This window comes from Gavia stellata, chromosome 2, assembly GCF_030936135.1.
Source record: "Gavia stellata isolate bGavSte3 chromosome 2, bGavSte3.hap2, whole genome shotgun sequence".
NCBI classification, from domain to species: Eukaryota; Metazoa; Chordata; class Aves; order Gaviiformes; family Gaviidae; genus Gavia; species Gavia stellata.
Window position 1 is genome coordinate 85,402,864 of NC_082595.1, and position 25,487 is coordinate 85,428,350.

At 36.2% G+C, this 25,487-nt stretch overlaps 1 protein-coding gene across 5 annotated transcripts in view; it reads left to right on the plus strand.

The window, feature by feature from the left end:
* Window positions 1-25,487, plus strand: part of DST (dystonin) — a 319,817-nt gene that overhangs the window by 251,927 nt on the left and 42,403 nt on the right. For 4 of the 5 annotated variants that reach the window (XM_059835839.1, XM_059835841.1, XM_059835842.1 and 1 more), the window contains 16 exons: window positions 184-354; window positions 1,675-1,841; window positions 4,061-4,220; window positions 4,473-4,799; window positions 4,974-5,058; window positions 6,193-6,434; window positions 7,455-7,661; window positions 11,423-11,542; window positions 11,719-11,826; window positions 13,547-13,765; window positions 16,801-17,004; window positions 19,848-20,079; window positions 20,428-20,654; window positions 21,381-21,503; window positions 22,253-22,354; window positions 24,446-24,547. In XM_059835839.1, coding sequence (XP_059691822.1) covers window positions 184-354; window positions 1,675-1,841; window positions 4,061-4,220; window positions 4,473-4,799; window positions 4,974-5,058; window positions 6,193-6,434; window positions 7,455-7,661; window positions 11,423-11,542; window positions 11,719-11,826; window positions 13,547-13,765; window positions 16,801-17,004; window positions 19,848-20,079; window positions 20,428-20,654; window positions 21,381-21,503; window positions 22,253-22,354; window positions 24,446-24,547 — 2,796 coding nt within the window. The remainder of the gene's footprint in view (window positions 1-183; window positions 355-1,674; window positions 1,842-4,060; window positions 4,221-4,472; window positions 4,800-4,973; window positions 5,059-6,192; window positions 6,435-7,454; window positions 7,662-11,422; window positions 11,543-11,718; window positions 11,827-13,546; window positions 13,766-16,800; window positions 17,005-19,847; window positions 20,080-20,427; window positions 20,655-21,380; window positions 21,504-22,252; window positions 22,355-24,445; window positions 24,548-25,487) is intronic. The other variant, XM_059835843.1, reaches the window with a different exon arrangement.

Here is a 25,487-nt window from a genome sequence, read left to right on the forward strand (position 1 = left end):
TTCGTTGAATGTCTATAGCCCCAAGAGATTAATGCTTAATTGTGCCATAGTGCTGTTATGAATAGCTATGAAAATAAGAGTATTTGTTAGTGATATTGCCAGATGTTCTACAGATTTTGGCTACTTAGTTCACAGAAATAAAAAGAAAAGATGAGTACAGTCTGATCCTCTAGTTTTTTTCAGGTTGCGCAGCGTGCTGCACAATTGCAGGAAGCCCTCCTTCACTGTGGGAGATTTCAGGATGCCCTTGAATCTCTGCTTAGCTGGCTCATTGACACAGAAGACCTTGTGGCTAATCAGAAACCACCATCTGCTGAATTCAAAGTTGTGAAGGCCCAAATACAAGAACAGAAAGTAAGTGAAATGCGTTCAGAATATTTCTCCTTCCACTGGATCAATGAGAATAAATTCCCAGTCTTTGGCAAAGCATAAAGTCTCTTCAAGTGTATTATATTAAACACCTCAGCACACTTCAATGTAAAGCAGCCAATTGTTTGATGCGCAAGAATCTGTCCAGGGTTGGGAGAAGTGCTCATCTTCTGGGACATAAGACAAAGAGTGACGCTGTGCAATCTGAGCTCTGGTTAGAATTATTAACACTAACTGTGAAGGATTATTAAAGGTCCATTGGAAAAAGAGAAAGCAAAAAATCCAGTGTTTGGCCATTTGGAAAGCAGGAAATAAAAACTAGCAAATTTTCATTGTAATATTTCCAAGGTAATATTGCAGATTATGGACTTAAATACTGGGCTCTTGATCCCATTTGTGATCTGATCGTTGTTGGTAATTAGTTGGAATGCTGTTGCGAAATGGCCTGTGCTAATGTAGAAGCGCTATCAGTGTTGTGAACTTTTGCAAATTTTCATAAAAAGAAAGAGGTTATAGAAAGGTTATAGAAAAAAGAACTATACTATAGCTTATGAAACATACAGTCCATGCAGTTGGACTGTGTGGCCCACTGCCACCCAGAGATTTAATATAGTTATGGTCAATACAGGTTTTCATGTTGGTATATCTTCAGAGGCAAACTGTTAGTGTTACCAAAGGCAACTAGAGAATGGAGGAATGAAGGATTTCAGACAGAAGTGTGTGTTATTCTTCACAGAAAAGCTGATTTACTGGACTAGATCAGTGAACTCACTTGTATCTCAAACAAGTGATGAGTCAATTACACAATAGTTTTTATATCTATTTTCCTATCGCTATATATATCAGAATTATCTTTTTTTTTTTTTGCCAAATCTAGAAGAGCAGGCAGCTTTCTCAAAAACGTTCCTATAAAATGTATCAGATACTCTAAATAGTTTGTTTCCCTCAATGGTATTAAATAGAACTTTTTCCTCTATATATTCACTCTTCGAGCTACCACACATCTTTACCCCATAGAAACCAAGGAGGTTGTTTGGGCTTGTTGAAACTCTGCTGTTCATAGCAAAACAATTGAGAAACTAAAATGAGTGTGTATTGGAGGGGGGGGGGGGGCGGGCGGGGTTTGTGTGTGGGGTGTGTGTGTCTCTTTTTGATTAGCATTATTCACACTTTAATCACAGTATAGGCATTGCTTTTTCTTTTTTTGCTTTAACAGGTTTTCAAGAAGTCTAGCTCCTTCTGTTTTTACACTTGCATTATAACAATGTTTCGTAATAACCTGGTGCCTGATTGCTTTCTCTGTAGCTTCTCCAGAGGTTGCTGGATGACCGCAAGCCTACCATTGAGGTAATCAAGCGTGAAGGGGAGAAAATTGCAGAGTCAGCAGAACCTGCTGATAGAGTGAAAATCTTGAAACAGTTGAGTTTCCTGGATAGTCGATGGGATGCATTGCTCAGTAAAGCTGAAATAAGGTATTTGAAATTCTTTCATAGATTTGACAAATGTAGACATAGCATGTGATAGATGATTAGAAGCAGCATGTGGAACTCTATAGTGTGAGATTTTGTAAGTACTATCATTCTTGTTATTACATTACATTATTGTGTCGTGATGTTGATATAATAGGTTCTCTGAAGCAAAAGTGGAGAGAAGTGACTTGAACAGACCAAAAGCTTTTAAAAAAAGTTTAGTCTAAGATGCTACAGGATTAACTGCATATGTATCTTCTAAATATTTTATCTATGTTAGTTCATTAGAATGCAAGTTTCTTGATGCAAGAACCTGTTTTGCATAGAATCAAGTGCAAATTTTACACTTAACAAATAATAATGATGTTCCCTTGGAACTTCAAAATCCTGACATGCTGCTACAAAGAGGGAACATTCAACTCTTCTTCCCTTTTTCTGTTGGTGTCACCCGTATAATTAGTTTCTACAACTTAGAGTTCCTCATACTGTCAGTTGCTGATGTACTTACACAAGGTGCTGAGCTCCCTTAGTTCTCAAGAAGAAAAAGGACCATCGAAGTATGTAGATACATTCTAGCAATGGAGAAAAAACTGTCTCTTAAAGACATTGCAGTCCAGTTCAAGTTCCAATTAAAAAAAAAAATACATACAGTACCTGTGTATACACACACTTAGATTTATGAGTTGTTGTTGACGTATAAAATACCTGGCAGGTTACGAACCGTAAAGTGTCTTTGAAGAAGTCTGTGTTGAAAGGGTTGCTGAATGTGTTTTCTGCGTGGAGATTTGAAAAAGGACAGCCTTGTTCAGAGTAGAGAGAAGAGTCTGCATAAGAGGTGGCCTGAAAAAGGCATATAATTGAGAACAAGAAAGGACTTCGAAAGTTGAAGAAAAGGAATTTAAGTGAACAGTGAAGCTTTATAGTGAAGAACAAATGGATGTGTTGGGATTTGGGCACTTAGAGTAGCATTGAACTCACCTCTGTTGTCTCCTACTCTTTCCAGTAGCCTCTCTTTAGTTCCTTTACTCTGAACCTCTTGTTACCTCATACTGATAATATGATTATTTAATTAGTAGAGTCAACCACTAATAGACCATTATTTTCCTCTTTCTTTTTTTTTTTTTAAATTGAAGGAATCTGATTCATTAGCTGGGGTAAATGTTAATGTCACATTTAATTTAATATTATACTCCCAGTCTGGTGACATTTAATTAAAAATCAAATTGCAACTTTTTCCAAGACATCTGTTAGCCGCAAACCTGTCTCCATTTTACTTTGGCTGGTCTCTAGAAATGAAGAGGAGATTCAAGGATGATTTTGAAAATTATGTAGAGTACTTCACTGAGTGTTCTGTGGCTAAGTGTGTCAAGTCTACCTTGTTTATAAGCCTTGGGAAGCATGTATAAACATAGCTTTTATCTGGAATGAGATCCCCATCTGAAAGACAATATTATGATGTTTTTCATGTAGGGCAAATCTCTCTTAAAAGTCTGCTTGAATGAAATTTTTTCAGCAGTGGTTGTAGAGAAGTCTCTTCAAGTAATCAAGAGCCTTCTCTGAAATGTAATAATCTGAAACATAAATGTTTTAGATACTGCTTTTTTATTTTGGAGGTCAAGTCTCTGTGCTTTATTAACATTTTCTCATTAACTTCATTGACAGCTTTTATCCAGAGCAAGAGATGCAAAAGTAGAGCCAAATAGTTCTGTTCACATCGTTGAACAAATGTTTAAAGATATTTTACAACGCTGAGGAAGCATGACAACATGTTCTGGTTCAGTAAAGCCTTTGCCTAACTTTAAACATGTATAATAGTCAAGGGAATGTAACTTCATGCTTGAAGACAGCTAGAAACTTGAGAACTATCCTAACTGGGTATAAAACAATGTTTTGCTGAATTGAGTCCTAGATTATTTTTAGCAAAAAGTATATAAATAAAGTGATACTCTTTTTATTTGCAAAACTTGCATATCAGCTAAAAGAGTTTCAAACAGCTTCGGAGGTGTTGTTTTTTTTTAATTTTATTTGTTTTTTACTTTAGCTTGGTTTTCATTGAGTATCATGGATATTTTTTTATTTCATCTGGTGACTGGTTCCTACAATAAGACAGAATTTTTTTATTTTTTTTTTCAGAGGATTCAAGGGGCTTTTTTTTTTTTTTTTAATCTATTTCACACTTACTTCATCACAAAAAATAACCTTTTCTCTTGGTGTGTTGACAGGAACCGTCAGTTGGAAGGCATCTCAGTGGTAGCGCAGCAGTTCCATGAAGCTCTGGAGCCGCTGGTGGAGTGGCTGACCGCCACAGAGAAGAGTCTTGCAAATGCAGAACCCATTGGAACGCAGGCCTCCAAACTGCAGCAGCAAATTTCTCAGCATAAAGTAAGATACAAACCACACACTTGCTTCTGTCATTCTTTTTAGACATTTCTGTAAAGTACAACACAACTGGCAAAGCTGTTGCGGTGTACCCATGTTTTACCATACTGAATTTTTTTTCTGTAATTTGAGTTTTATATATTTACATTGGCAATATGTCCTTTTTCGTTCCGTTTTTATTGAGTTCCACTTACATTTCTTTTACGTTTCTCTGATTTTCTTTTCCATTACTCTTTATTATTTAAAAAAATATAGGCCCTAGAAGATGATGTCCTAGCTCACAATAAGAGTTTACATCAGGCCATTAGCACTGGTCAGTCTCTAAAGACTATGAGCTCCAGGGAAGATAAAGATATGGTGCAGGAAAAGCTAGATTCTTCTCAGGCCCGATACATTGAGATTCAAGAGAAGAGCAACAGCAGGTCTGAACTTCTCCAGCAAGCTTACAGCAATGCTCAGATTTTTGGGGAGGACGAAGTTGAATTGATGAACTGGCTGAATGAAATCCATGATAAACTGAGCAAATTGTCAGTCCAAGACTGCAACACAGAATTGCTTGAGAAACAGCACTCTGAACTACTGGTATTTTGATTTCTGTTCATTTATTATTTAATCCATTTTAAAATTTGATTTATATTTCCATACTTCATTTGTTTTTCATTAATATATTTTGTTTAAAATGGCAATATGCTTATTCCGAATAAAAATAATGTAATTTGTTATGTCTGTGCTAACACAAGCGGCCTTTTCTCTTAGGATCTTCAGGAAGAGATTCTTCTTAGAAAACAAAATGTTGATTTGGCTATACGAAATGGCTTAGAGCTTCTCAAGCAAACAACAGGTGAGAGCTTATATAAAACTATGATTCATCAGGCTTTTTTTTCTTCTAAGTGCTTATGAGAAAATTGAAGTGGAACTTGTAAATATTAGTCCATATTTGCTGGTTAAAGCAGTCATAGTTGTTTATTTTAATAAAGGTTTGAGGTCAAGGTAGGTTATGGTTTTGGGCCAATTTTACTATTAATGTAAGTGAGCAAAAGTCCTTTTTTGCCTGTAGAGAATTTGGCCCTTGAATCCTTTATTATTTTTGGTGGAAAATTGTTTTAGTGAACCTGCATTCCACTCCTAATAGCAAGTTACGGACATTACTCATAATGGAGGGCTGTTTGGCAGTGGACGCAGTCAATTCCCTGCAGGCATCCACAGATGAACGAGATATTAGACTACCTTTTACTGCAAGAGGAAAGCTTCGTCCATTGGAGCTAATACTGTGGGAAAAGTTGCATTCCAGTTGTACACAATGTGTCTGTTCTGTAGATCAACATCTGTCCGGATTTTCCAGTACTTCTAAAGCTCTTGAACTCCTTAAGACACACATATGGTTGGGGGCAGGGGGAGTAGCCTTTTCTGTTCCAAACTTAGACATTATGCATAGTCTATAATGAAATCTGAATATACACTAATAAATTTCAGTAGGTTGTTTTTATTTTAGCCTTTTGAGTTGCGTTTCAAATGAATAGTAATGAGGGTGTACAGTGAAGTCAGATGTTACTATAATTGAAAATCTACTATTTTGTTGATTCTTCTTCCTTCACATTTTCAATAACCCTTTTATAATTTTTTTTTTTTTTTGGCCTTTATAAGAAGTAGTGTGAATTTAAGGGTGGATTTTTTTAAAGAACATTTGTGCTAAATATTGGATCTAAGTCCTTAGTTTCTAATAGTTTAGTAAAGCAGAAAAAAGACAGAAGGACAGATCCTGAGCTGAGGTAAACTTCTTAGCTCTGTGGACTTTAGTGACAGTAGGATAATTTACAACAGTTGAGGATTGATCTTGTCATCTTGTTTGGGTTATTTTATAAATTAAATGCTGAGATTTCTGTAATAGGTGGGGTTTGGGATTTGGGTTTTTTTGGGTTTTTTTTGCTTTTAAATGTTTGTGATCACAGGAAATAACATCCCTTTGATATTTTAGGTGATGAAGTTGTAATAATTCAAGATAAACTGGAAGGCATTAAAGCGAGATACAAAGACATTACGAAATTGAGTTCTGATGTATCCAAGACCTTAGAGCAGGCTCTGCAGCTTGCAGGTCAACTGCACTCAGCGCATGAGGAACTCTGCAAATGGCTTGACGAAGTGGAGGTGGAGCTACTCTCATATGAAACTCAAATACCAAAGGGTGAAGAATTAAGCCAAGTACAAGAGAGACAAAAAGTAGGTTTTAGAACCTGTGAATTATTTATTGCTGTATGATTCAGCTAGATTTTGTGTTAACTTATGTTTGGCATGAAGTTGTTCTGTGAATAACTAATTTTGGCATCAGATCATTTGACTAAATGTAACAGTAGTTAAGAATCAAACTCACTTTCCAGAGTCATCTATTATAATCACTTATGAAATTGGGCTGAGGTTTATTTTTAGCACAAGAGAAGCACAACATTTCCTTTTTATTCAAGCAGCTACCTAATCCTGGGAAAACTCTTAAGTTGTCAAACAAAGTTATTTTGGTACTTCAGTTGTGACGTGGATAAAATCCTGTAAAGTATAAAAAGACTCAGCATTTAAGATACATATTACTAATCTTGTTTAACAATAGTTATCTGAAAAGAAAAATTGTAGTATAAACTGGATGGTGCGGGCAATGTTGAGGGGGGGAAGCTAAAAAAAATAACCTTTCCATTAAATTTCTTAAATATATATTAAAAGAAATGAAACAGTGGTGGGGGTTTCTATACAGGTGAAAACTCATTCCTGAAGCATTGTGATGATTTGATTAGAATTTAAGCTAGTCATTGCTCATTTAAGAAATCATTTGAATTCATCGTGTTTTGCTTTATTGTGTGCCTGATTTCACTTGCTGGTGATTTAGTTCCTTATGGAGTTGCAGGTTGCAAAGGATATCCATTAGTCTTATTTTCTTTGGTTGCTTCATTAAGTATTAACAACTCTTATAAATTACAAAGAATTTCAGACTGTCATACTGACTGGAGAACTATATTTAAGATAAATTCTGTAGAAGATTTTCTTCAAGAGTCACCCACTTTTCTGTCAAACAGCTTACAGTATCAAAAAGCCTAATACAACTGAGCTGAAAATAAGTGTGCTAATTTATCCTTTGGTTCGCATGGAAGACATTTCAGTTCTTGACTCATGGAGTAGTTGAAAGAATAAAAAAACATGTACAAGCTGTGTGTGTCGTATGCTAGCATGTTTACTTTAAATGACCTTTTTCAGGAGTTGAAAAAAGAAGCAAAGAACAACAAAGGCTTACTGGACACTCTGAATGAAGTTGGCAGTGCCTTCCTGGAGCTGGTGCCGTGGAGGGCCAGAGAGGGGCTTGACAAGATGATAACAGAGGACAACGAACGTTACAGATTAGTGAGTGACACAATCTCTCAGAAGGTGGATGAGATCGATGCTGCCATCCTGAGAACCCAGCAGGTACTGAAAACTGTTCTTTGGGCAATAACAGTCTCTGGCCATGTGTACCTGACCAAAAGATATCCTTTAGTAATGTTGCCAAAAGTTTGTTGTTCTTGAGCAGCAAAAGGCCTGTTTGAATGAAATGCGACTCCACTGTTAGGATATGAATGCCAGACCTCAGCTAATATGTACCCTGTTGTAGTTGTCTGCCTTTTTGTTGACACAAACATCAGCAGCTAAAATTGCTGTAACTATCCTGTGGCTCCTTAAGTGGGAGTTTGCTTAAGTAGGAACTGAATGGCCCATGTCTTTTGTAGATCATGTTGTGTTAAGTAAAATATGGTCCAGATCCCCAGCCAATTTTACTGGATGCAACACTGAAATCACTAGGATTGCCACACCTTTTAGCATCAGCTGATTGTCTAGCTCCTCTCTACTTTCCACAGTTAAAAGCTGGATCATCTTGTTCAAACTGTAGTGGAGGATTTAAATAACAATTGCTTTTATTCATATCCACAATGCTTTTCTTCTTGGGGCTCAAAAATTGAATTATCTAACGTGGAGGTTTCTATACATGCACAGAGGTGTGTATATATGGGTACACTTTGAGAACTGGCACTCTAATTTCATCACTAAATAGTCCCATATTTAAGCTTTCTTATAAATGCGTCATGGAAACACAATTTTTCAGTGTTTGCCTACAGTTCAGGCATAAAAGTATTGGTGGAGATTTCTGTTTCTGCTAATAGTTCCCATAAACAGTTGTAATAGGACAAGGTGAAAGCATGTGTGATATTTTCAATGTTTGCTGAAAGCAGACTGAAAGAGGCTGGCAGTAACTCAGATCTTGTAACTGAGATTAAAAATAACTTCATGTTCCTTTTTAAGGGGTTAGCTATGAATATTATCTTGTCTCATTAACCAAATCCTCAAAAATGAAGGGTGATTTTTTTTTTTTTTTTAGTGAGTGATAAGGTGAGATAGGCGAGTATATGTTGGCTCTCCTTCAACTTTTCTGAATTCTGTGATTATGTTGCATCCCCTAGCACAAGTTCAGCCGACTCAGGTCCAGGCATGAAAGGTCCAGAGCTGCTGCTTCACTAGCTAATGTTGCAAGGGCACATTGTGTCTTAGTCCTGCATACCCCTAACTTCCACTTCAGCCCAACTCACATCACCACAATATACTCCTATACACTATATCCTATGATAAATATCAAGTGGCTTAACACGCTTCCAGTGAAGGATAAGCTACTTTCCATTTAGCTCAGAGAAAGACCATGCAAAATAAAAAATATTTTTTGAGAAGCTAGTGCTCTGTAAGCTTACCCTGTGGCGACTTGTTCAAGTGCCTGTACTATTAAAAATGTTTGGGTGGAGGACAGAGCCACTAAGAACATGAGGGTTCAATGCGAGTAGTGTGGGGTTCGTGCTAGAAGTTACTGGACCAAGGTGAGAAATGCAGTAAGCTATATGAATGGGTAAGCATATTGTTTCATGTTGTGAAGAGACGCTGGAAGGCTTAATAGACTAATGCAGTGTCCTGCTTTTTAACTACCTGGGCAAAATGCTCCCAGATGGAAAGAGTTATCCTAGAGATAAATTTAGCTACATGTTTTAATCTTCATTTCTCAATACTGAAGGCACTGGTTGGTGTCTTACCCTAGTGAAGGAGTGCTACATAGAAACAGAAGGTCATATTCTACTTTTGGCTTACTTGTTGTACTTCACTCTAAAGCAGCCGTAGAGAGTGCTTTAGAAAGCATTCACAGAGCAAATGACAACATCATCATATTCAGAAGTCAGTCATTCCTTGTTAGAAGAAAAAGTACCACAGTGAACTATGCTTCGTTAAACTGGGTGGGGATGAAATAGATGATCTTATAGTGACTCAAGTGAAGTTCAGGTCTCATAAATAACTGTCATGCCTAATGGGAACAAAACACTTCAAACTTTGGATGCAGAGAGTACCAATTTTGTGCTTTTTATTCCTTAATGTTATATTTGAACATCACAAATTGAAAATCCTATACCCTCAGCAAATGGAGTTTGGGGTCCTGTCCTTCCTCGATGCTATGTAACCCAGAAGTTTCACTGCCACACCTTGATTTTGTTACTGCCATTAAATATTTGTTCAATATTACTTACATACCCATGGATATTTGGTATCAGGAAGTCACACTGCAGTTACTTTATACATCTAACACATTTGAAATCACCTTCTTCATTTCATTCATTTGGATCATAAATAGATGGGCTTCTGAAGAGCTTGGTTGTGAACTGTAGTTTCTAAAGCTAGGATTTAACTACCACTGGTGCATGTGCTTTGTGCTAATGTTTACAGTACTGATTGTTTCAGAACATACCTTTCTATTAGGAAGTCACAATATTTAGGACAAAACTTACTTTCTCTTACTTTATATGAGAAATGACATATAGTGAAAAAACGTTTGTGCTCTCTTTCATGTAACAAATGGATTATAAAGGCTGAAAAAGATTGACTCATAAAGAATGAAATCTTGGAACTGCTTCTTTTGGTTTTGTATGACTCATGATTAACCACTAAGACAAGAGTGATTTAGTGGCTAAAGTGAACTCCAGCTACATTATAGGAGCAGGGCTGTCATGGTCTACAGCTACAAAGGCACAGACGAGCAGATTTAAAAGACAGGAGGGACTGAGAGTGGTCAGAAAGAGACTTCTGAGGAAAGTGTGGGTATCAACAGCATAAGTAGCAGGTACTGACCTAAAACGTCCTGATAGACTTTTGCAATAACTCAGAGCCATATTAATGTTCAGCTAATTGCAGTGGGGGTCAGAGTTTAAAATAAATTGATAAATTAGTTCTTAGTAGTTTCTGCGATGACTGTTTTGTGCATCTCATCATCCCCTGTAATATTTATCTATGGCTCAAGCTCAAAGTTGCCCCTGTTGAGTACTGCAACATGTGTGTGCTAAGATACATGCCTATAAACTTGAGCTGAAGAGAGAATGTATGATTTTTTTTTTTCAATTTGGTCTTACTTTTCAGAAGAACTAGATCCCCACATACTTCTTTTCAGGATCTCATGCTCTCCTTTGCAAATTAGTAAGAAACAGATCCTTTAAATCCTCTTATTACTTTAGTGCTTTGAGGTAATTTCTGAAATGTTTAAGTGTTGACTAATGGTAGTCAAAAGTTAATCTTTTACGAAAAGCACTGGCTGCACCCAAATGCCCCGAAGAATTTTCGCATTTAATCCAAGGTCTAGTTTTGAATGAAATCCTGTCTTCTCTGAATTCAGTGAGGTTTTTCCACTGGCTTAGTTGAATTGTGATTGTTTTGCCTTTATCATTTAATACGAAAGCAGCTCTTAAGATTAAAAGGATAACATCAAACAACTATTTCTTAGGATAATTGCAATACTAGCAGTAATAATAAACATAGAGATGGAAAAGAGATGTGAAAGTAGAATAAAATGAAAATAAAGTCTAGTTAAAATTCTGAAATGATAATCGTTTTTATTGTCTTATTTCTGTTAGAGAGCTGTAGGCTTTGGAAAAATGTATTTGCTTCTGTTGCTTTGTTACAGTTGTGAATTAAGCTGCTTGTATTAGAATCACTGAGAACCATTTTTGGCTTTGTATTTCATTTATATAAAAACCTTATACAGAAAGTGAGCTGCTATCTTTCTAACAATTCAAAAGTATGCTTTTTAATCTTCCTTAAAATTTTTGAAACAGTCATTCTAATTTCATGTCTATAGAACCGCTGAACTAATTCATGTCTCCCTCATTTAGTTTGATCAAGCAGCTGATGCTGAATTTGCCTGGATTGCAGAAACAGAAAAGAAACTGATGTCTCTGGGTGATATTAGGCTTGAGCAAGACCAGACCACAGCTCAGCTACAAGTTCAAAAGGTAAAAGAAATGCATTTCCAACTGTCATGTTAATTATTGGCCGGCACACTCTCCATCTAGAAAATGTACTGGCATGATTTAATTTTCAGTCCATCATAATGCACTTCAAAAATAGGGTTTGCTCCATGTACTCTATTTTTTTTTTTTTGGCTGACCAATTTTTATTGTGTTTCAAGGCTTTTACCATGGAGATTTTGAGGCACAAAGATACTATAGATGAACTTGTTAAATCTGGGGATAAGATTATGAACACATGCACTGATGAAGAGAAACAGACCATGAAGGTAAAGTGCCTTAAATTGCAGCTACAGTGGTAGATATGCAGTCAATATATAAGTAGGAGGATTTCTGTAGTGTCTTTTTTGAAATACTAATGAAAAAGTATTAATTACAGCCACTTCTAGTCTGAGGATTGTAATACTAGAAGAAATGCTGTTGTGTATCACTCTCCTTCCTTCAGGATGTTCAAAGAGTAAACACTGTGTACTTGCTTCGTTGCCTGACACCGATTTGGAGCCCCATTTATCATCTTCATCCATGGTAAAGAGTATTTTAGTCAACGGATGATTGAGTGAATAGGTATTAGTCATCTGGGGTGTTGTGTGTGGAATCTGGCTGTCTATCTTCGCCAGTACTCTAGGGTCAGTGACGCTCTTGGCATGTGTATTTCTGTGCCAGCTTCGATGGCTATGCACCTCAGCGTGAATCTTTACTTCCGTTTGTGCTGATTTCAGCGTAGACCTTACTTGCCAAGATTATTCCATCCTGTTCACTAACATAGCCTATGAAAGGCTTTCTTATGCCTTTGTTTATTGCACACACACATAGAGACCCTGATGTTGGGGCTGTATATATATAGAGGCAGATTTTTTGTGTTGGCATATAAGAATGGGTTAGTTGTGCGGTTGAGTTTTTTTGCTAAATTACGGTGAGGCTGAATATGTTGTGTAAATTTAGTCCTTCCAGTGACCACCCTCCTTGAACAACAATACTTCACTAATTGTGCTCTGCTGCAGGCTCTCTGAATAAATTTGATTTACGCTTAAGTGAATTTAAAATAGATGAGATGTTCTGTCTGTGAAACTGTAGTCATAAGGGAGAGCAGTTTTATGTGAGTCTCTATTAAATATTTGTATTTGTCAAAAATACTGTATATTTGTGTGCTAGGCTGTTTTGTCCTTTGGATAGCATCTCTATTCTTAATTTACATGCAAGACATAACAAATGAAAGGATAGCTTGTTCTGCCAAAAAAGATTCTTTACTTCCCATTCAATGGCTTGCTTATATGTCTAGTTTTTCCAAGGCTAGCATTTATGTGCATTGTCACATATAATATTTCATAAAAATGATAACATGGGCAGTCTTCCACAGGAAAAATGTATAGCTAGTTGATCTTTTCTTTTATTATCGTGTGCCCAAATACAGTAGATTTGTAATGTTTAAACCTTGTAGTTCTATCACATTTTAATGGTAACACATCCTCATTAATTAAGGTATACTAACCTGGAAAACAATGTTTTGCAGTTTCTGTTGCAAGTTTTTAGGCTATAGGCACAACAGTATACCCTATTCTCTTGCCAGGTTTAAATAAAAAAAAAACCCAACAGATTTTTGTGTATTGTTCGTGATGCTTTGATTCAGAAATGCTGTGGAAACCTTAGTTTCTGCCAACTGTCACTGAAGATAAGCGTCTTCAATAAGGAAGTGGGGCTAAGATCTGCAGTCAAATCATTTGCAGCTTGACTGGAAGCTGTATGAATAAAGTGTTATTTGTAAATATCATTAAATATGTTTTAATTACTTTGAAAGTACTCTGCCAGAGTCCGATCTCCCGCAATATTGATTCTGTCCACCTTAAACACTGGCACTGTAGAAACATTATCAAAACGAAAATTTGGTTTACTGTGGTTTGGTGCTATGATTATCAAAGGTTGTTTAGAAATGAAGGTGATAGACGCATGGAAAAACATACATTGCTTTTTTTTGTTAATATTATTTTACAGAAAAAAATGGAAAGCCTCTTACAGAAATATGATGCAGTCTGTCAAATGAACTCTGAGAGAAACCTCCAGCTGGAACGGGCTCAGTCTCTGGTTAACCAGTTCTGGGAGACTTATGAAGAGCTGTGGCCATGGTTAACTGAAACAGAAATGATCATCTCTCAGCTTCCTGCGCCAGCTCTTGAATATGAAACTTTAAAGCAACAACAAGAAGAGCATAGGGTAAGCATTTTGCCAGCTGTCAAAAACAAAGTGTTAGAAACGAAGTAGTATTCTGCTTAAAACTGTGGAGTACTCTGCTAAATGCTTAAAACCCAGACAGTTATACTTCTGTTGAAAAAATAGTTCTTTAAAATAATAATACAAAATAAATAGGTTTTCAATCATGCTTCTACTGTTTCCTAAAGTGTGCATGCAAACAAGATTCTCTGGGGAAGGCAGCAAACAATATATAAGCATAAAAGAGGGTTAAAGGGGAAAAAATTGCCATAATAGAGAACTGAGCACATAAAAGTTAGTAGTTAAGAAGTATATTTAAAAGTATACATTAATGTCAGTATTAGAACAAACCAAACCCATAAACAGAAAGAACAGACATGGGATGTTGTAGCAAGAAACAGAGGAGGGTAAAACATGACTATCTAAAGAACTGGAGTACCTGCTGTCAGCATGCTGGAAGTGAAATGCTGCCTTTGTGTACTGTCTTTATACAAATATGCACATATGTTGCTCTTATGTACATGTAAAAAATTTGGCTTTTGTTTTGTTGGTATCATTGGAACTAAACTTAGCTGAGCCGGGAAGATGGACAATTAGAGGGCCAAGAATTGATTGCTTGGGTTCCAGGAAATCCCATAATCATTTCTCATGTCAAATATGTTTGTTATCTAATAATTAAAAGACATAATTGTTTACCATAATCAGAAAATAGAGGCAACAATGTTGTAGGCTGACCGCCATATGGGCTTACTTACATGGAGGAATAATCAGCTGGGATAAATATTAGTACTTTTCATATCTGGCTGCTACTATCACATGGAATCATATGTATCCCACTGAGGTTAAAAACCTGCATGTTTTGGCACATGCAAAGCCCATATAGCTGCTGGAGATACCTGTGTCTCCCTGCTGAGCACAGAGTAACTAGGTTTTTTTATTTTAGCTGCCTCAATTGAGTGACTCAAGTTAGATAGGATGAACCCTGGCTTCAAAGTTTACTTCAAGTTGTTTACTCTGAGACCAGTTAGTGCCACTTTTATGTATGGGTAAACACTGGGTTCACTCATTTGTCTTCCTATTATGTCCACTGTGAACAAACGTGCTCTATTAAGACTAGCTATATAACATGAGCTTTACAAGCTATCTCGATTAGTCACCGTGAACTAAATCACACTTGCTTTACTTACAGGATTGTTCCTCATCTAGTTTAATCATTCTGCTTACATGAGAGACCCTTCAGATGAGCTTCTATTTTTGCATTTTCCCTGGGCTATGCCATTAGCTGAGATTTGTTTGTTAAGTAGAAGATTTATGTCAGGCAGAATCTGATCTGCAATACTTGTTTACTGGAATTGTTTACCCAATAGTAGATCATGGAGAAGACCAAATAATTTATTGTTCTATTAAGAAAAAAAAGAAGGTGGTTCTGAATATGAATTGAAAACAGTTTTCTATATTCGCTTTCATTTCTGTTCTGATGTATTTACTGATGACTATCTTTGTTCCAAGTCATGGAATTCATAGAGTTGATTCTGTGTGAGTAACATGCAGTCAGTTTAGTTTGAACTGAGCTGTGGGCAGAGTACTAGCATAAAGTTTGGACCCAGAAATGTGCACTCTTGTGCCTTTGTGTCAAATCATCTATTTGTGCACAAAAATAAAGCACACAAAATTATTTTCTGAAAACTTTCAAACTGTTTTTAGTTTAACCTTTTCCTCTTCTGTGCTAATCAACATTATTTTTCTTGTTGCAAGGTATACAAATAGAGTTATGTCCTCAGTAAGTAGCTAGAGTTCAGGGGCTTTTGTATTTTCATTGCTGTTTTGTTATCAGGGGACTGTGCAGTCATGGTCACTGTCTTTTCAGTCTTGTCAACCTCTCCTCTTCTGGGGAGAAGCCAGTATCAGGATTTCTTTTTAAGGGAAGGACCTTAGTTGAAGAGGATTTATTTACACTGAGGCTGATATAGGCCCTTTTCTTTGTCTTCATTAATTTAAACAAACTCTGAGCTGGGAGGAACAGAGCATGTGCCTCTCATGTTCCTGCACAGGGGCTATAGGATAGAAACGCACCGAGAGGAACAGTGCCTCACAAGACAGTAGGATTTTTCTGAAAAGGGAGGAATGAAATAAATAAAACTGCAGGGAAGGATCAGGCTAGTCCCACAAAAAACCTTTCCCTTTTGTCAGATCTCTGGGTGCCAGTAAACAAATGCAAAATCCTTAAGCAAATTGGAAGACGCCTTGTGACCTTTCACTTCCACAAGCCTCTGCACAGTCTTCTGCACCATTTTGACTTACTTCGGGGGTGAATGATGAGAGGGAGTAGACAGCTGAGATCAGATTTAATTTACTTATTAATTATTTGTTAAACTTTGTGTCAGTTAAGTAATAGCGCTATTGTGAAGACACAGGGGTCTTGTGGCCAGAGGGGAGACTGCTAAACTAGGTTGATAGGTCTCTACTGATCAGTCTTACTTGTCCTTTTGTCCTTTTCACTGATTTCTTCGACTCTTCCTTGTGCTAGTTTCCTCTTCTTAAATCACGGATAATTTGAATTAATATTCTTGCAATGCCAGTACCTCTTTCTATGATGTTCTTCAATGGAAGGCTTTGCGGCAAGTGACAAGTATCAACGTGAAAAGTATACACGTGATGGTGTTATGCACCTGCCTCGTATATTGTTGCCACTTCTGTCATTATAGGTACTAAATATGATGGGGAGCGTCTGTTGCCAGCATCATATGCATAGTTAACATCTTATATTTTACCTGTAATCATATGTCCTACAAGAGTATTGCATGGATCTTTCCAGTGCGTCTCTAATTGTGATGTTTCATGCCTGGATAGCTCTGTGTTGAAATGGGAGCATCACTGGCAGAGCAGTCACTATCTTTATTTGATATTATTTATGCTTTACATTAGGATGAAGGGTATTTGTTTGGAATTTCTTGCCAGCTGGATGTGTTAGAGGTGTGGATGGCTGTAATGTGGTGGTGCAAGCATAAGAAACTGATAAGTTGTTTCGTTTGTTATAGCAACTGCGTGAGCTGATCGCTGAGCACAAGCCTCATATAGATAAGATGAACAAAACCGGGCCTCAGTTGCTGGAGCTGAGCCCAGGAGAAGGTTTTTCTATCCAAGAGAAATATGTGGCAGCTGACACCCTTTACAGTAAAATTAAAGAAGATGTCAAAAAGCGAGCACTGGCATTGGATGAAGCCATTTCTCAGTGTACCCAGGTATCAATTTAAGTTTGAAGTATAATTAGATTCATTCAAATGGAAAGATACGCAGACATTGTCATCTTGCATGTATATATCAGGACTAAACTGCTCTTATATCTGTATTTTTCAACCTAATGGCCTGTGATGTTCATATTGCTGCTTATGGCACTGATTTTTCTATTTCTTGAGGGGTTATAATTTTATATATTGGTCAGTATTATGACTGCTGCAGTTGAAAAATGTTATTGCTTAATTTTGAAGTAAAAAAGGAACATTTGGTCTAAAAATGTGGGATTTTATTTTCACTTTATTCTGTTTTCTCTTGCTGGTTTGTTACTAGCTGATGCTTCATTTGTATATAGATGCCACCATTGATCAGTTAACTTTAGTATAGTTATATCTCAAACTTGGCAGCTTTAGTTACAGTCCGTTACCAATGGAACTAGAGGGTAGTTTGACTTGGTAATGGCATTTGGTCTTTGTTGCAGACCCACAAGAACTCAACGTAACATATGCTTGAACTGTTACGTAAAAGTATTGCGAGCAAAGTTAGACCTCACCAAATGTCATCATAAGCATAAAATTCAGATCAAGTCCATGTGTATTTTAGGTTCATCAGCCTATGCAATGAACCTCGATTAGAGTATTGTTAGGTATCACATTCTAGAGACCTTTAAATGTTGGGTTAATTGTCATTAAACCCAAACTTACTCAACCCCAACTTCATAAAAGAACTCAGTAAAACCGCCTACATGAACCCATACAAAAACCTAAATAAAAATACTTTGTTCTATACAGCCGTTTTTATAGGAAATTTCCCTTTTTCTCTGTTCGCTGGAAATTAAGTGCTATATTCTGCCTAGGTCTAAAAAACTAAATAAAGAAATACACCTTATAGTTCTCATCAAGTCTACACTCTAAATAATTTTTGTCATAGGTCATTGTACTTAATGTCATGTTCCTAGCCCCTGCAGACTGAGTTTAAGAACCTAAGGAAAAACAGTGACATCAGATATCATCCTGCTTTTGAACTGGTTATAGACATTATATTATACTTGAAGTCATTCTAAACACCTTCCTTATTCACACCTCTGAAAGATGCCTGATTATTTAGATTCATTTTTTTCTTTGTCATAAATGCTCAGTCCTCCCCCTATTTGGAGCTGCACATTTGAAAATCAAGATATTTACTTAGCAATTGAGTCCCTGCTTTGTATGTGATAGACGTTAACATGTTGTACTGGCTAAGTACAGGAAGCAAGAATAAAAGCACATTCCTTGGTGACAGGTAGAATATAATCAGATGTTGAGAAAATACTTAATTATTTATGCAATACTTAAAGGTTCATTTTATATATGTAAATGTATATGCAGATGGCAAAGCAAAACATTGTAACGCCCAGAATGTAATTTTATATAATCTCCTTTTTTTATTAAGATACGTAAATATATATTATCAGGGCTCTGTACTATGATGGCTATGTCAATGTTTGTCTAGACAGTCCTGGAAGAATAATTATTTAACTCCTCAGGTTTTAAATTATATTAAATTGCATTATGTATCAAAGGCAGGACATAACCTATGGAGCCAGGATGAGAGGTTGTAATGACTTGCATTTTCTTCCTTTTAAATTCTAAAACACCTTATCTCATTCATTGAAGTACGAATATAAGGAGGCCCACTGAATGCACTGACAATTTTAAAATGTAATATATACGTCCTAAAATTAGACCTGAGTATTGCCAATTTAATTACATTTTTTATCACTTTTGTACGGTTTTGTTGCCACAATCAGTTTTTCAGAAGTCTTGAACGTGGGAAGGCTACTTATCTTTCATAACACATTTTGCTGGTTTGTATGATATTCACACTTCTAACAAAAACACTGAGTCTGTAACGTTAGTCACAGAGTCTGATTTGAAGTGAGTTGTATGGTGGGAAAAAGGAATTACATTTGTATTGCCTATATTCCTTTGAATAGAAAGGATGTAGCTATTTGCTCACATAAGGTAATCTTGTTTTGCTGTGCTCTTTCTAGCACCTTTCCCAAGTGTAGTCAAGAGTGCTTTTTGTAGATCTTTGTGGGTGCATTTAATGATCCTCCATTTATTAATTTCTGTGATTTGAAAGGGGCATGGTAGTGAGATATGTTTAGGAATCTCTAGGGATCCGAAAGCATATAGTAGAGGCTAATTTTGGACCTGTACCAAAGGATGAACCATGTTAACATAGCTGTAATTGAGTTTCTGGGCACCTACCTGGACTCAGTCAAGCGTGGGTGAACATAATAGATGCTGTTGTGTGCTTTTAGTTGAAGAAAGTAATGTACCTTTACTGCACTAACAAGCATCACCTGGGCACTAACAAATGTCTTTTTGAATGATCGTACATATCAAATCTTAATAGGTGGTTATATACCAGTATGTTGGTCCTGATATGAAAATGTATGTGTTTAATATTAAGGTAAATATCTTTCTAAAATGATGAAATCAGAAAGCCATGGGTCTCCAAAATAAGGTACAAACTACTGTATGAATTACACAGGACTAAATGCAAGTAAATTCTGCCATATGTATAATATCTTCAGGTGGAGCATCTCGGGACTGAACCCAGACTTCGTAGTAAAATTCTTAAATCTGAGAGGAAGTACCATTTTGCAAGGTCATTTTTGTAATTTAAATAGTAAAAGAGGGGAAGAACCACAAAGCGGGGTATCGCAAGTTGCATATACTTGGATAGAGATGTTAAATATGTTCATTTTAAAGTACCTTTTTCCAAGAGAATTTCAGATGCCATTTTTCAGTTGTTTTTTTCTAATTTCTCTGCCACTTCTTTCTGTCCTTTACCACCCTCCCAGTTCCATGACAAGATAGATCCAACTCTTGAGAGTCTGAAACGCATAGTTGAACGTCTGAGGCAACCACCTTCAATCTCAGCAGAGGTTGAGAAGATTAAAGAGCAAATCAGTGAAAATAAGAATGTGTCAGTGGATCTGGAAAAACTTCAGCCGGTGTATGAGACACTTAAACAGAGAGGGGAGGAAATGATTGCTCGCTCAGAAGGAGCTGATAAGGATATATCAGCTAAAGGTAGTAGACTGAGGAAAGTTTCATGTAGTGGAAATACAGCAAGCTGCAGCATATAAAAATCTGTATTTCTGGTGACCGCTAATCTGGGGATTGTGTTCTCCTGGAGAAGCTGCTAAAGATTTATAAAAGCAAAGCATTCGTTTAAAATAATTTGTGGATATGGCCTTTGTTTTATTTTTAAAGGCCATGTTGGTTGTTTCCACTTAACGTTATAAGGGGTCCTGTAAAGAAACAATTTTAGAGTCTAAATTTTAAAATGTACACATATGTTTCTGCTGTAGAACTGTAGAGAGATTTACGGCCAAGAATTGTTTGCCAAGGTAGTAATCTAGTTTCTTTGTTGTTTAGCTGTTCAAGATAAACTAGACCAAATGGTCCTCATTTGGGAAGACATCCAGACCTTGACTGAGGAAAGGGAGGCCAAGCTGTTGGACGTAATGGAACTAGCTGAAAAGTTTTGGTGTGATCATATGGCTCTTGTAGCTACTATTAAAGATACTCAGGACTTCATTCGAGAACTGGAGGGACCTGGAGTTGACCCATCTGTAGTCAAGCAACAGCAAGAAGCTGCTGAGGTCAGTAGAAAGTATTTTGTTGACTTAAATTATTTTATTTACAGTATGCAGAGAAAAGACAAAATTAGTATGAAATACCAGAGGAGAGTATTATTTTTTTTTAAGAGACCAAGAGGAATAATTGTCTAGAAATTTACTATAATAATATCTCAAGAGTCTATGGTAAATAACATGTATCAGTGCTTAATTGCAACGAGCATGCAACATGTGCCTGTCATTATATTTACATATCTGTTTATAAACATGTATATAATAAGCATGTCACTGAGACGTTTTAAGTTATACATACTTTAGATTCCCTGGGTAATAAGTAACATCTAAATGAAAGGTGTGCAGATGTATTATGCTTGATGTATTATACTCTAAGCCTATAATTATTTATGCTGACAGTTGAAGATTTGAGGGTTGAATGATAACTTCTGAAAAAGAAAACACTCTGATTAAAGGAATCTAAAGGAATCTAATCTAAAACTTCCTGTTTATTTTTTTCCATCTCATGCAAAATAGCATCATAAGCCATTGTTATAATTTAGACTGATGTCAGTTGATTTCACTCTGACACTGCAAAGGGATACTTAGATTTTAAGCATCCAATTGTAAGTCCGAGTGACTTTAAAGAAAACAAAGGTCAAATCCTGCCATGTTCTATCTTGAAAACAAGCTGTACATAGATTATTAAATTTAGTATTGGCAGTGTTGGATTTTTTTTTTCTCTTTTCTCTGTAGGCTGTTAAAGAAGAAATTGATGGACTACAAGAAGAACTAGAAACAGTTGTGAGCCTTGGCTCTGAACTTAGAGCTGTTTGTGGAGAGCCTGACAAACCTATTGTCAACAAGAGTATAGATGAGGTATGGGAAATGCAGATGCTTAAATCTGTTATGTTAAATGCTTGTTTAGCTGAAATTGGTGTATTCCCCCACCCACCACTGACAAATTTTGAAAATAAAAATTGTGTAGCAAAAGTAAGATATCCCTGAAGCCTTTGTGTTAAAGTAAGGTTTGTTTTCCAGGTAAATAATCTTGACTCAGATCAGAATGTACAGACAATTTTATTTTATTGATTTATGGGTTAAAATTTTTGTCAAAGATAGAAGGGTTTTTTTGTAAAAATGCTCGGTGATTAATACAACAGATGGCTACTTTTTGCGAAAGTAATGCTAGAATAAATTTCAGCTATATCTGGTTTATGCCAAGTGAGACGTCTTAACTGAGACAATCGTATTTGGATGACTACAGAGTACTTTTAATTTTTCTAATGTTCAGCAATATACGTTTCTTTTAAGCTACCTTTTTATAATGATGCAACTCCAAATGATTTAATAATAGCATTTCTTGTATTAACTATAATCCCTATGTTAATAAAAATATTCAATAAACAGTATTGAAGTTTACAGCTTTTGTAATCCAGAACCTCTAGTGTATTCTGAAGGAAGCTAACTATGCAGTGATAGGGAGAACAAGAGTGTTAATATGGAATTAATATGAACTATTCATGCTTAGGTTTATTGGTGGTATTGGTCAGTGAATAATTAGTGAACACGTATTATACAGCAGTAAAATTCTTTTGTCCATTGAAGTAAATTGCACTTCCTTGCAGTTGAATTCTGCCTGGGATGCCTTAAACAAAACATGGAAAGAACGAGTGGATAAGCTTGTTGAAGCTATGCAGGCAGCTGTTCAATACCAAGATGGACTGCAGGTAAGATAGTGTGATATACGTAACCCTATCTTGAGTCAATAGGATTTAATGTGGTTGTAGTAAAAAATGGCATGTGATTGAGTAGGTGACAAATAATGTATGACTCTGATTATAGTGACTATTTTCTTCAGTAGGCAGATAATTTTTCTCAGGGTTGGTTGGTTTTTTAGGGTTTTTTTTGCATTAAAGAATAAATCTGTTCGGGTTGTTTTCTTCATGTAGTTGTTCATATCTCGCACTATGTTTAGATTTGAAATTAATGTCCCCTTTGTTATTGATAAGAGCAGAGGTTTTCTGATACCACCAAATTCACAGTAATCCTGCTCACATTTTCTTGTGATAGTTAGTACTTCATACAATAGGTGAGTTGAAGTTGTGACGCATGTACATGATCTGAAGGGAACAGGATACAGGTCCAAATACTCACTTGCTGCTACTTTCTTTGAGTGGAGGATAGTGAAAGAACTTCAATTTCATTCCAACTTTTTTATAAGTCAAATATGTAAGTTCGAATATTTTAAGCAAAAAATATAATTAACATAATGTTTTTGGACCATTATACTAATTCTTAGTGTAACTTATCCATTCACAATACTTCAGAAGATGATTAATTTCTTAAATCTGTAGGTAAATTTTCCAGCAGTTTTTTAAGATATCTTTCTCTATATGTGCTGGGGTTTTTGTTTGTTTGTTTGTTTGTTTGTTTTTGCGTATTCTATGCACGTTTTGGCTGAGTGGCATGCCTCATATCTTTTGTCAGTGAATGGGCAGAAGAAGATTGAAACATTTGAAAAGATCCGGACATGATTGGATTTTGCAAAACTATTTTTTTGCTCAGTGGAATTATTGTCTTTCTTGGTTCATTAAATCTTTAAAATTAGAGTTTCACATGACACTGAAGGCAGTTGCTTGTGTGTTCAGTGCAGATCAGGCAGCAGAACTCTCCTTAATAATAATGCAACACGTTTGTTTTCTAGTGCACCCTCACTATGTATTTTTCTCCAAGTTCTCTTATGTTTGTATGCGCAGAGGTTGACTTGTGGGGTTACATTGCAGAATCACATAATTCATTGGAATTCACAGAATTCATAGGAACATTGCCATTGGTTTAAGTACTTTGCATTTCCTGTAGCTGTACATTGTACATCCTACAAGCTTGGTACTTTGTGAAAGAACTGTAGTTAAATGCTTTCTTATGCTCATTTCAGTAGACAATATGGAGAGTATTGTGGGCAGATTGTTAGCTGCAGCTGCCTCATCGTGCTGAGCTTGGTGGGGGTAGTTTTGCTTTTCTCAAGGAGCTGTGTAGCAGTGGGCAGCTCTGACAAGCCATCCTAAGCCTTTCTCCGTAATGAATCACAGATAATGGGCAAGAGGAAAAGGGCCTTAGCAGAGGTGGTTTTTCCCCTATGCAATTACACAGACTGATATAGCTGTTCTTAATCTAAGTGGAGTATTCTTGAGGTTGTTCTGCATTGTATCAGGAGCAAAAGACATACCCACAAAGCCTCAGAACTGGGGAAACTTCATTTGTTTTTTAAAGCTGTAACTGCATTATCCTATGGAGATTCAGTCGAGCTCAGTTATGGCCCTTCACTATCCAATATGTACTGAATGGGTCATGTTCCATGTTCCTTACACAGAGAACGTTATCCTTCAAAAGAAGTTTGTTTGTATGAAGTGTGTTATCATTCATATACCGCCTTCCATTTTTGCTCCAAAGGACTGCAGAACAGAGTCTGTCTTGTATTTACCTTTCACGGTAGTCATAAAAACTGCTGATTTTACTGAAGAAGTAGAGTACTACTCAGCATGAATAGTACTGGAAGAATATTATTGCTAATAGAAGTTCAGTCTTGCAGCATGTACATTCTTGTAAACATTACTTGAAATACTTTAGTTAATATTTGATCCCTTGTATTGCGAAGAAACCTAGGTTTCACTGAAGAAAGCTATTTTCTTCCAAAGAGCACAACAATATTGTTCTCTAGAGTAAAAAAAAAAAAAAATTCTGGTATTTTACTTAATACAACTTCCAAATATGACACTATTTCTCTGCTCATGGTTCAATTTCATACTGTGATTTTTCAGGCAATATTTGACTGGGTAGACATTGCTGGCAGCAAGTTAGCATCTATGTCCCCAGTTGGAACAGATCTGGAGACAGTGAAGCAGCAAACCGAGGAACTTAAGGTATGAACTAACAATTTCTTTCATTTATATTTTCATCTGTCTGCATTTTTCTATATTGTTTAGTATTTTTCTGTATTTTTCAAGAGTCAAAAGCGATTTTCATTTTCAATTTCCAGTAAAAAAGAATCTGTATGAAAATTTCAGATAACATTTCATTACGAACTTTTCATTTTAAAATCTAGCCCAAATTTTGGTGAGACTACATTTTATTTTGTGAATATGTTCTGATAGCCCAGAAATACTTGTAATAGCATTCCTTCTTTTTCAAAGGCTACAAGGTTACTATGTACAGGGTTCTTTTGCTATAACTGTTACGTTTTCTGGTTTCTACCATGAACAGCTTCCTTGAGGCTCTTAGAGAATGCCTCCAAAGCTTCACTTCTGACATTACAGGCTTTATCTAAATACTCACACAGAACATGACATTCCCAATACATGAGTAAGCTGAAAAATCAGAATTTCAGGCTAACTTAGAAACCTGTTTGTATGGGTCTGAGACTGAGTGTGCTCCTGACATTGGTAGGCCTCATATAAAAAACAGGGATGTATAATGATCAGGGAATGTCCTTGGTTTTGTTGCTCACTTGTATATTTTTTGGCTGTGGGTAGGTTGTTTAATCTATCTATTTTATGATGTAGCTTCAAATGAAACATAATCTTACGTAGTTCGGAAGAACACACATGTGAGTTGTATTCGGACTGCTGCCCAAGTTGCATGTACAAGAGATGGTGTTCTACTGAAGACAATTTGCTTTCAGCTCTTTTGAAGAATAATTCTGTTTGAAGTTTAAAGTATTACATTATCACAACCACAAGAGCTAGAAGTTATTGAAGATATATTCTGCCTTTTTTTGCAGACCAGGGAGGTCACTGGAGAATACTTTCCTATTGGGCATCTTCGTCATCCTCTGGTCACAGTTAGCAATATCTGCTAGAATAG